The sequence below is a fragment of the Bufo bufo genome, chromosome 7, assembly GCF_905171765.1.
Source record: "Bufo bufo chromosome 7, aBufBuf1.1, whole genome shotgun sequence".
Lineage (NCBI taxonomy): Eukaryota > Metazoa > Chordata > Amphibia > Anura > Bufonidae > Bufo > Bufo bufo.
The window spans coordinates 223,001,839-223,014,306 of NC_053395.1; the positions used below are offsets into that span (position 1 = coordinate 223,001,839).

General features: G+C 48.3%; 1 protein-coding gene across 1 annotated transcript in view; it reads left to right on the forward strand.

The window, feature by feature from the left end:
- LOC121008623 (probable hydrolase PNKD) overlaps window positions 1–12,468 on the forward strand; it is a 46,706-nt gene that overhangs the window by 15,490 nt on the left and 18,748 nt on the right. The window contains exons 2-3 of the mRNA XM_040441283.1: window positions 8,985–9,100; window positions 11,225–11,337. Of these exons, the coding sequence (XP_040297217.1) occupies window positions 8,985–9,100; window positions 11,225–11,337 (229 nt within the window). The remainder of the gene's footprint in view (window positions 1–8,984; window positions 9,101–11,224; window positions 11,338–12,468) is intronic.

Sequence of the window (12,468 nt, forward strand, 5' to 3'; positions counted from 1 at the left end):
GCGACAACCCACATGCCGTACAGGAGGTGATGGTGTGCGTCTCCAGCGCGGCGCACCTGTGTGCGGAGGCCGCCTCCGCCTCTCATTGTTATGGCCCCAGGAGCGATTATATCATCTGTTTTTCCTGCTCTGAAACAAACGAGCGATTAACAGAGCCGCCGAGGGCAAAGGTTAATTCCTGCAATACAGTAAAACTCTTCCTCTTTGTGTCGAGCAGCTCCGCCGGAGCCTCGGCAGGTGTGCGCAGGATAGTGACAGTCTGCGCGTGCTGCGGCCGGTTCTGGAGCTGTGCTGACTGCGCTTTTAGGCCTCTTTCACACGAGCGTGACGGATTAGGTCCGGGTGCGTTTAGTGAAACTCGCACCATTTTGCAAGCAGGTTCAGTCAGTTTTGTCTGCGATTGCGTTCAGTATTTTCCACACGAGTGCAATGCGTTTTGATGCATTTTTCACGCACGTAAAAAAACGGAAGATTTACAAACAACATCTCCGAGCAACCATAAGTGAAAAACGCTTTGCACTCGGACTGTATCCAGGTTACATCCGTTTTTCACTGAAGCCCCATTCCCGTCTATGGGGCCGGGGCTGCGTGAAAAACGCAACATGCTGCTTTTTTCACGCAACGCAGAACTGATGCGTGAAAATAAAAACATTTATCAAGCGCGCCTGTTTTTCCCATAAACTTAGACTGGCGGTTTTCATTCGGCTTTCTTTCGCTGAGTATTTATTATCGCACAGCCGTTGATGAAATAGACGAGGAGTGTCATTCAGACGACTATAGTTTTTTGCTGATCCACAAAACACGGATGCCGCCCCGTGTGCATTCCACAATTTGCGGACCGCACACGGCCGGCACGATCATAGAAAATGCCTATTCTTGTCCGCAATTGTTCTATCTTTTTTGGCGGGGCCACGGAACAGAACTACGGTCTATTAAAATGAATGGGTCCGCACCCGTTCCGCAAAATTCCGTTCATACAGCCATGTGAATGGGCCCTTAGTCTGACCTCTACTGGTTGTTTTTCAGTATGACAGGTTCTTATTCACTTCGATTGGTCTAATTTACTTTAAAAAATTAACATTTTTACAAAGTCACCTGTCTCCAGGAAAGAGCTACTTTTAGTACAAAAAAAGTTGCAAATGATGAAAAGTAAACCAGTAGGCTTAGGGTACTTTCACACTAGCGTTTTCCGGTATTAAGTTCCGTCCTCGGGGCTCAATACCGGAAAAAAACGCATCAGTTTTGTCCTAATGCATTCTGAATGGAGAGCGATCCGTTCAGGATGCATCAGGATGTCTTCCGTTCCGTCCCTTTTACGGTATTTGGCCGGAGAAAATACCGCAGCTTGCCAAAATTCCGGAACATTGAAATGTATTAATGCCGGATTCGGTACCAAGTGTTCATGAAATTGCCACATGCGCAGACCTTTAAAAATGTGAAAGAAAATAAATACCAGATCCGTTTTTTTCCAGATGAAACCGGAGAGACGGATCCGGTACTTCAATGCATTTGTCAGATGGATCCGGAAACAAATGATAACCGTTTGCAAACGGATTTCCGGATCAGGCAGGCAGTCAGTTCTGGCGACGGAACTGCCTGCCGGATTCTTCTAACGCTAGTGTGAAAGTAGCTTTAAGCGATTTGAGCTTCGGATCATAGATCCGAAGTCGATTTTGTTCAAACACTTCGTTTTTAAAACTGTTTCCGTACAGCATTAGGGCCCGTTCACACGACTGTGTGGAGCTCGTGCTGTGGAGTCTGTGGACCGCAAATTGCGGTCCGCAATGCACGGGCACTGACCGTGGCCCAGCCGCATGGGGATCGCGGACCCATTCACTTGAATGGGTCCGTGATCCCTCCCTCCCTTCCGCAAAAAGATAGAGCATGTTCTATCTTTCTTTTTGCGGTGCGGAGGCACGGAACGTTACCCCAGAAAGCACTCCGTAGTGCTTCCGTTCCGTGGTTCCGTTCTGTTCTGCATCCGTGATGCGAAATGCACGCGGCCGGTGACCCATGTATTGAGGACCTGCCGTTATACGGCCGCGGCGAGGCAACGGTCGTGCGCATGAGCCCTAAGGGTCTGTTCACACCGCAGGGTTTTTATTCAGATTGCTGTGCATAATTCCAGAACTCATCAGATCCGCGCCCGACGTGGTTTAGAAACCTGCATCTAGGAGTAACATGCCACCGCGAGATGAGCTCTCGCCTATTGAATTCCGACCTGCAGCTGAAATCTAAGAGCCAGGTAAGTTGTATCCTGGGGTGCCACCTACCTACAGCTACTGGATGACTAGACCTGAACAGTCATCCCCTTGTACAATCTTCTATTGGGATAGAGGAATGCATTGATTGGATACAATTGTAGCGAAGTCTCTGCTGCCTGTGAGAAGTGTTCATTTTCCAATTACTGACAGCAAGCAGAGATCCTGAAAAGGGTAAAAAATTACAACTCAAAAAGGGGGATGCATTGAATGGCGCTGGAATAAGGTGCGGCAGACTTATAGCAGTGTGCTAGAAAAGCAGGTGTGTGGCGGTCGTGAGCTCCGGTTTCTGGGTTCCGTATAGTAAAGTCTCGCCCTCCCGCTCATTTTGATAAGAGAGACGAGAGGCATATGTTGAAGACAGTGGCAAATTTTTACGCAAAATTCCGCTTACCCCCCGGAGTGCCCTAGAAAGTTGCCAGATTTTTGATATCTAGTCATCAGGCGTTAGTTGCATTAATCAGAAGACCCCTTTAAGGGCTCCCGCTGGACGCCGAGGCGTTAAATTTCCGTCCATTATGTCATCCTCTCGTCGTCCTCATTTGCTTATCTTCCTTTCCCATGTTCTCCGTGTTGCTTTTAGCTGAAGTAATTATGAGCTCATCGTCCTCAGGACATGTAGGACAATGAAATCCCGATAAGAACGGCCGCGCGGGACCCAAAGAAAATACCGCCGACCGTTCCCCGAGGCCGGACTGAAGACCTACACGGCGGCGACTCCCGACTCAGGTCATGAGAGAGCGATACATTCAAAATCAGATTAGGCCAAGTCATGTGACCGCTTATACCCCGCACCCGCTCTGCCGAGAATCGCCCCCCAAAAGTACACGGAAGCGCCTCTCCACGTGTGCGCGGAGCCCCCTCTACACTGGCTGCTTTTTGGATCATGACCTCCTGGGTCGTTGCCCTGCCTTCTTTTCTGCAGGTCCGCGCCCCCGCTCGCTGTGATTTTAGGCACCCAATGCTTAATGTTGGCTCCCAATTTGGATCTACTAGGGAGTTGCATAAATGGCGCCGCCCCGCTCTTATGACGGTAGCACAGAATACAGGCTGCCTTCACCTGCGGGACTGTGGAGACGATGTCTGTCCTCTGCAGGTTTCTACCACTTGGGGAGTCCTTCTTATACAACTATGGAATTGCTATTTGTGCACTTCCCTAATACAATCTTTAAAGCCGAGGTGGGCATCTCGCCATCGATTAGGAGTGAAGACTACACCCCCGCCCCTGACAGAAGCGCGTTTCACTCCACTTGTACAGCTGCTTCCAGACCTGGCTCCAGCCAAGCCCCGCTACTCGCAAGGCGTGAGGACGGCACAAGACACAGGCATTAAAAAAAAGTATCAAAACGTGGTCTTGCAACTTTTTTTACGCCAAACCAAGGGGCATGGTGCGCTTAGTAAATGACCCCCAATGTTTCTAAAGGTCTGTTCAGTCAAATTGCGGTTTATTGCTGTAAAATCGCACTGAATCCCTATGGAGGAGATTTATATAAAACCGTTTCAAAGGAAAACGGACTTGGTGACCCGCAGCCGCCAATCAGATTGATCCTGTCATTTTCCAAAGAGAAAGATGGAATCTGATTGGTTGCTGTGGGTAACTAAGGCTACTCTCACACCTGCGCTTTCCCTTTCCGCTATTGAGATCCGTCATAGGATCTCAATAGCGGGAGAAATGCGGGACAAAACGGAGTGCACCAGAATGCGTTCCGTTTCGTTTGGTTGCGTCCCCATCGCGGATAGAATAAGGCTACTTTCAGAATGCATCCGGTCAGAATGGATCAGTTTGGCTCCGTTCCGCCTCCATTCCGCTCTGGATGCGAACACCAAAACGCTGCCTGTAGCGTTTTGGTGTCCGCCTGGCGATGCGAAGCCAAACGGATCCGTCCTGACTTACAATGGAAGTCAATGGGGACGGATCCGTTTTCACTGACACAATATGGAGCAATAGAAAACGGATCCGTCCCCCATTGACTTCCAATAGTTTTAGAGACGGATCCGTCGTGGCTATAGAAGACCTAATACACCCGGATCTGTTCCGTTCCGGATGCAGGCGGTTGTATTGTTATGACGGAAGCGTTTTTGCTGATCCGTGACGGATCCCGTGTGAAGGTAGCCTAAAGTTTTCCTTTACACCAGTTTTGATAAATCTCCCCAAATCTTTTTTGCAATTTGAACTGACCGCGTGAAATCCGCACAGAATTTTTGTAAGACCGCCTGTACCCGTTTGCAGGTAACCTTAAGAGTTAATGGCTGGTGAAATCCGATAAGCGGCTTGTGTGGAGAAGAGATGAGCCCTGGGCCGCGGTGATAACGCTTTATCTCCTGTCACTCGTTGTGCGCGGATAATGACTCCTAAACGCTTCCAGAAATCGTCTGCTGCCGGCGGGGGGGGGGGGGGGGGGGAGCGGCGCCTTTCCAAATCTCAGGGGAAGTATAATGAAGAGCCCCCCGCCCCGAGACTTGGTGTCTAACCCTGGGAGAGCGCATTGTGGGGCCCCTGGCTATACAAAGAGTGCGGGCCCCCATTTTGGAGATCAGTTTAATGGCCGTGACCTTTACTGTTATGTCTGGCTCTTAAAGGGCTGTTCTGGTAAAAAAAAAAAAAAAAAAAAAAGCTGCGCCTTACTTTTTTTTAATTTTAATTTTTAGGTTTTTAAACGATTTAAGGGTGAGACCACACAGTGCGACCGACTGCACGCGGCCAAGCCAAGCCCACGTGGCAAAAACATGCAGCTGCACGTGGCCGTGGTTTGGATACGTGTGTTCGTCCACACTGCACTGATACACTGTAACAAACTGCCTCTGGGTGAGCAGGACTACTGTAGGTCTGTGTACTTGATTATTCAATTCACTGACAGCAAGCAGAGATCTTTGAAATGGTGATACTAGACGCACAAAGTATATTAGAAAGTTGCATAGTAATTTAGCTTTTATGTACCAGGGACCCTTCCCCCCCCCCCCCCCCTTCCCATATGTTAAGCAGCGACATCCTGGACCCAGGGAACCTGTGCCCGCTGCGGCCGCTACGTGTTTTTTTTGTTTTTTTTCATTGCTGGCACTGGGACCCTCTTTTGTGATGGGCACATTGTTTATTGCCAGCTCCTTCCACTGCAGTCCGGTAACACCCGTCGCCTCGAGCCTTGGCGCTGTACCCGGCTCTGGGATGCCCAGGTCCGGATGTGGGCAGGGCGGCGAGATACTCCGTCATCCATAGAGGGGCAAGCTGTCAGAAGTAGATGGATGAGAGGTTACATTGTGTGACTGCTGCCAAGTCTTTGTACTCCACTCACTCCCAAAGCTGCATTCAACATTCTCTGTGCATTTCTTTTAACCCTTGGCCTGCCGGACCTCCGTTAATCATTGCATTCCCCTTCCCCTGTCTTCACAAAGATTGTCCTGCTGCGATGCATTGGAGGAGATGTAGTGTGCACAGCACTAAGCTTTTAAGGGCATCTGTCAGCAGTTTTATGCCTGTTACCTGTGCACTTGGCAGCTGAAGGCATCCGTGTTGGTCCCGTGTTCATATGTGCCCGCATTGCTGAGAAAAATGATGTTTTAACATATGCAAATGAGCCTCTAGGAGCAACGGGGGCGTTACCATTACACTTGAGAGAGTCTCAACTCTCTCTGCAACTGCCGGGGTCTCTTCACTTTGACCGGGCCAGGCCGTGAATGCGTCATAACATCGGACCCTCTTAAGCAAGCGAAGTAGGGCGCAGCTTTTGCTGGTAAAATGGAGCCTTTTAGGTGTAACGGTAACGCCCCCGTTGCTCCTAGAGGCTCATTTGCATACAATCAAAACATCACTTTTCTCAGCAATGCGGGCACATATGAACACGGGACCAACACAGATGCCTTCAGCTGCCGAGTGCACATGTAACAGGTCAGCCGGTGTCATAGGCACAAAACTGCTGACAGATGCCCTTTAAGGCAGGGTCCACACTATTTGCAGCTAATTTGCTGCGACTCCAACCTGCGAAGTGTGCACAGTGCTTAAGAGGCAACCAAGAGGATTCTGGGTGCAGCTTTGACTGTGACTGGAGAATGCAATTCAATGCAACTATATTAGATGTAGAAAGCGGAGTATTTAGCGACTGAACCCTGTTCACATGTGGAGCCTCCCTTGAAGCCCCGCATTCCGCAACCTGGTCATAGAAACCCAGCCAGATGTCTGATTGCCGCATGCTCCTCGTTCTGCACGGTAAAGTATCTTACAGCTCGGATTATATTGCTTGCATGGGTTTAGATGGTGGGGGAGGGGGGCACATCACACATACAGAGCTGTGTCTGCAGGGAGCGCAGCTCTGCAGCATCAGACGTGATGGCCTCTGCCTGTTCCCTGGCAGCTTTTCCCCGGAGCTGTGTTGCTCGCTCCGTTTTCTTCCTGCAGGGACGTTATCTGCAAAATAGTAATTGAAATTTCGTGTTAATTAAATCCTGTGGGGGGGGGGCGGAGGAACCGCCATGAGATGGCGAGCAGCCAGACGCCGCCGAGCGCAGATTTCTCCCCAGTCCCATGCGTTTCTCATCTGTACCCTTGAAACATCAGAACTGATTTTTGACACAAGTTAACCCTTTCTTGCCAGAGTAGCGTTAACTCTGTTTAATCTGAAATTCTGCAGTTTTCTAATCTAGTCTCAGTTTCAGTTCCTCACCTTTTTCAAGATCTCTGCTTGCTTTCAGTGGATGGAAATTGACTTTCTTGTACTGAAATAAACATCCTGCTCGCATCTACAGTACGAGGAGCTGATTAAAAGAGGGCACTGATCCACCATGGGCCGCTGATATGTAGGTTCACCCAGTAGGTGTCAACAAGCTTGTTGCGATTCAGTGACAGCAAGTAGAGATCTGTAGAAAGTTGCAGAACATAAACTTTATCTATATAAAATCGTCTAATTTCTGTCTTTTTTTAAATATTTTATTTTACAGTAAAAGCCTCTCCAGCTTGATGTTACAGTTCCTCAACTTTTTCAAGATCTGTGCTGCATGTCAGCGAAAGGAAACATTTTTGCTGAGTTTTTAAAACCACTACAGGCCTAAAAGGCCTCTTTCACACGACTGTTCACGTCACGCATTGCACCCGCGCGGAAAACTCGCTCATGTGAAAGGGGCCTAACAGTTTTCACAGCTGATGGTTTGTTACAGTTGTATCCAGTGTAGATGGTTCTCTGTGAGCTGAACATTCCAAAATTTGCGGACCGCACATCGCCGACACTATAATAGAAAATGCCTAATCTTGTCCACAATTGTAGACAAGAATAGGACATGTTCTATTTTTTTGCGGAAACGGAAGCACAGATGCGGAAATGCGGATGCGGACAGCACATTCCGGCCCCATTGAAAATGAATGGGTCTGCACCCGTTCCGCAAAATTGCGGAACGGATGCGGACCCATTTTGCGGACGTGTGAATGAACCCTTAGACAAACTCGCTCGTGTGAAAGGGGCCTTAGGCGTATACAGAGCTCAGCCTCTGGATTTAGATGAGAATGTGACTATTCTGGAACAGCAAGCAGAGATGTAGGAAATGATGAGGAATGAAGTCTGTCAGAAAGTTGCCTACAGTATTGCATTTTACAGAAAGTGTTTTTTGGGGTTTCATGTCACTTTGTGCGGGATCCGTACGACGCGCGGGATTGTGTGACACATTGTGCAGCTGCGTGGGAACGAGCCGGCCTCCGTCCCCGTCACATTTCTCCTTCATTGAGCCAAACAATTGAACAATTGCATAACGCATCACATCCCCCGTCACAATATAACATTGTGCAGGGGTCGGGATGTTGCACCGCTGCGCCCCCTTCCCCCCCTCTCCCCTGGAGGATAAGAGGAAAAGAAGACTCATTGCACTCTGCTACATGTACATGTATGTCGCTGGCCGGAAGGGGGGGCGGCTGCAGAACACGTGTCAATGTAAAGATTTTTTGATGATACCGCGAGTGTTCAGATTTATTTTATTTTTTTCATTTGTTCATCTGCACTTGGATAACTGCAGAGACCAGAAACACGGGGCCGTCAGAAGCGCTCATGCTTAGGACCTGGATTTACACTATTGATGGCCTGTCCTCGGTATAGATAATCAGTATCGGATCGGAGGGGGTCAGACTAAGATAAACTTTTGGAAGGGGTTGCAGAACTTGAGCAAGTGCTGTATACTAAGCACAGCGCCACACATTGTATAGTGGCTGTGTTGGGAATTGCAGCTCAGTCCCTTTCACTTGAATGGGACTGAGCTACCGAAAGACCGATGGATGTGACATCACAGCCCCAAAGGAGTGACTGCATGGGATCCGCAGCCTAATCGGTGGGGGTGCTAGGATCAGGACTAACCTGAGGCTTATGAGCTCATCTAAGCAGAATTCATCAGACATAATAGTGAGTTTCTACTCACGCCAAAGTTTTGTTACAATGTATCAGCTTAGAGTTAGAGCTGTAAGCCGGAAGTCCAGGACAAGACAGCAGTTTGTTCGGTTGATATATTTAAAGGGTCTTTCCACCTTTTTTGTACTGATGGCCTATACTCCGGACAGGACATCAGTATGTAATCGTGGGGGTCCCACACCGCTCAGCTGTTTGAGGAAGCCATATCGCTCAGGTGATACTGATACATTGTAACAGCCCAGCAGCAAGATTGAGATCTTGAAAATGTTTAATGAATGGAAACACAAAGTATGTTTGAATCCAATGATGAGATGCGCTCTAACGTATGTCCTTCTGTCCGTTTCAGGTATGGCTTGTACACCCGCACCAGACTTGGCTATCTGTTCTACAAGAGACAGCTGAAGAAGGCCCGAGAGCGCTACCCTCAGGGGCACTCGTCCACCCAAGCCATAGTGTTTAGTGGTAGGTAATGGTTGCGGTGTATGGATACAGAGGAGCTTTATGAATGTTCCCTTCATCACATCAGTGCTGCCACCTGGTCGTAGCGAATGTGATGCTGACTGTCGTGTAAAAGTTTGTTGCATGTTAATCACCTTAAAGGGGTATTCCGGTAATATGTAGTTAGCCACTATCCTAAGTGCTGGGACACTCACCAGTCACAAGAACAGGGTCCCCATACCCCGAAGAGCTCCCCCAAAATGAAAGGAGCTGCAGGTTGAGCACCCACACCTGATGGAAATAGCTGAGTGCTATCTCCAGGAGTCTCATAGAGATGAATGGAGAAGCAGTGTGCGTGCTCGACCTTCTTCTGTATTCATTTCAGAAGGCCCTGCAGGGTAGGGGTCCCCCATTTCATGAAAGCTGGGGGTCCTAGTGGTGCTGTTTTTCCGTAATAAAGCAGACCCTCCTCTCAGACAACCCCTATAATACGCCGGTGCACCGTCGCCCTCCTCAGTTATGTTACATGCAGAGGAAGCCCAAAAACTGCAAAGTCACGTTCGAGTTGCAAAATTAACTGTAAAATTAATTGTCCCACCGGCGGATGGTGATTGCAACATTTCTGCATCGTATGCTCTGAGGGTATGCTTGGTATGTAAAGCTCGGACATTATTTGCCTGCCTGTTATGTGAGGTTAATGATTAATGTAGAACCTGAAAAACAATTCACGTAAACAGCGAGGGCCGGGGCGGTCTGTGAACCGTGCAGCGCACTGTGTGGAGATGAGGCCGGGGTGCAGCCGGCGGTGTGTGCTGTGGTTTCAGTGGCGCTGGAGGATTTTTGATGTCCTTTCACACATTGTTTTGAAACATTTAATTTATTAGAGGTTACTAAGTATCGGAGCCGCCACTGGATCGGAGCCAGTAATAAAAGTCTGAAGTGTATGTTGTGCCTTAGAAGGTATGTGTGACCCTTGGAGTCAAGCCTATGCCGGAGCACATATGCATCACCCTAAACTTTGGGTAGGAGTAGGCACTTGTTCACTTGTGAAGCCTCCTAGCTCAGAAGGTTAAGGTGAAGCCATTTCTCCCTTTGGAGACGCTTGCGACAGACAGAATCCTTGCACTTTTTTTTTGCAATTCACATCATGAAAGCCGCTCTGATGGCTCAATCTGTAACCCTTATATCTGGTTTTCTAACAGCTCATAAACACTCATTTAAGCCCAAGTCTTAACAGTTTCATCGTAATTTGAGCTGTCAGGAGACCAGGGCTGCAGACTGAGCCATCAGAGCAGCGCTCTTAAAGGGGCTTAAGGTAAACAGTAATAACCTAAATGGTTTCCATAGCCTCTATTCAGAACAAAATAAGATGGGCGACAACATGCGTCAATGTAGTAAGAGCATCCAGTAGTCAGGAACATCCAAGAGAGACAAATTACTGGATAACTCCTGTGTTCATAGAGCCGAATCACTCCTTGGAGATCATTTCTATAGTTAGGACTTTGCCCACCGTTCAGTTAACGCATGAAGGGACATACAGTGGTTAATTCTATTGATACAAAATTCTCATATTTGATTGACATAATAATTTGCCCTTTAAAGGGGTGAACCTGGACATATCCCCATTTTCACCCAGCCAGCCCCCCTGACTTGAGCATTGGAGCAGTTCATGCTCCGATACTCTCCTTTGCCCTGCGAGTTCCGGTGACGGCTGCCAGGCGGAGGCTTTCGCCCAGCAGTGAGCCCGGTGACATCACCGGCACTGATGGGTGGGCTTTAGCGCTGCCCTAGCCTATAAAGCAGCCCATCAGAGCTGGTGACGTCACCGAACACACTGCTGGGTGGAAGCCTCCGCCCAGCAGTGTGTTATTGTAAATAAAAGAGCCCTTGCCCTGCGTGATCCAGCGCAGGGCAAAGGAGCGCATCCCAGACAACCCCTTTAATAAGAGAACAAAACTGTAAAACGGTTATGTTTTCCTAGAGGAAAAAGAGAAGTAATAATTTGTATTATAAAAAAGGAGAAGCTGGTGTAGGGATATGAAGGCATATGCACCGTGCCCATGGCGGTTCCTAATCTACGTACATTCAGCCTATAAATTCAGACTTTTCTTATGTGACCAACCCTCCTCTACCTGCTTTGTTTCTAAGGTGTTAAAGTGGTGCCCATCCCTGTACTGTCTGATAACTACAGCTACCTGGTCATCGACACGACATCTAACCTGGCGGTGGCAGTGGACCCGTCTGACCCCATTGCTGTACAGGTAAGTTTGAGAGGCATTTTAACAGGCATGCTCATGTCCACAAACTGTGATTGCAGAATTTCCTCAGGAGGCACAGCCAAACTCAGATTTCTACTACTTAAAGGGGTTATCCAACCTCTATAATGACCCTCTCCCCCCAATGCCCAGGCCCTTCGTATGCATTATACTTACCTGCTGCCTGGCATGCGCATCGCTCCGGATCCCTGCACGGCCACCTCTGCATCTCCCTGCGATGCTAGGGAGGCTCGTCCCCGTCGCGGCCTGCTATTGGCTTCTCTCCCCCTGTCACCGGATGTTTTAATCTGAGCTATGGGGAGATGCCATGCAGGGATCCGGAGCGACGCGGGTTCCTGGATGCAGGTAAGTATAATGTATACGAGGGGCCCGGGCACTGGGGGGTCATTATAGGGGTTGGATAAACCCCTTTAACTGTTACCTGAGACCAGTGCATTTTGGGAGCTCAGTTATATAGTTACAGCTAACCAGTAGAATTTTGAAAGCAGCTCTGGATGTGAATGGAGAGTATGTTTTTTTTAAAGTTATATATTTATGGATTATGACGGCACGTACAGTCCATTTAAATGATTTCATATGTTAGGACGCCAGGGAATTAATATCGGTGCGTCCATCTGTCCGGCCCTCGCTGCTCTCTGCCCTTTCTCTGCTCGAGGTGCTGAGGTTGCACCCACAGTGAGGTTTGGGTTGAGTCCAGACAGGGATTTCTCTCTAATATCAGTTCAATCCCAGTCTTTAGGGGCTTGGAAAACAATAGAGTTCAAAGCTCAGAGCTCGGAAAATCACACGCGGCGTAACAAAAAGGGAAAGTGAGCGGCTATGTTTTCAGTAGAGGATTGAAAGAATCTGCATTGTTTCTGCAAATTGTTTTAACCCCTTATATGCCGGAAAATTCATGGCATTGAGTCTAGGACAATAGTGATTTAATCAGCACCATACAAATAACAATACAGGATGTTTATAGAGATAACATTGCCCCCAGTGATTGAGAGTCATGTGTTATGTGATGAGCAGATGACAACGGCTGTCGTGTGGTAATCGGGAGGCAGAAGTAAATGTCAAAACAGATTTCAAAATGTTTTTTTTTTCATACTTAAAGGGTTTCTATCACTTCGT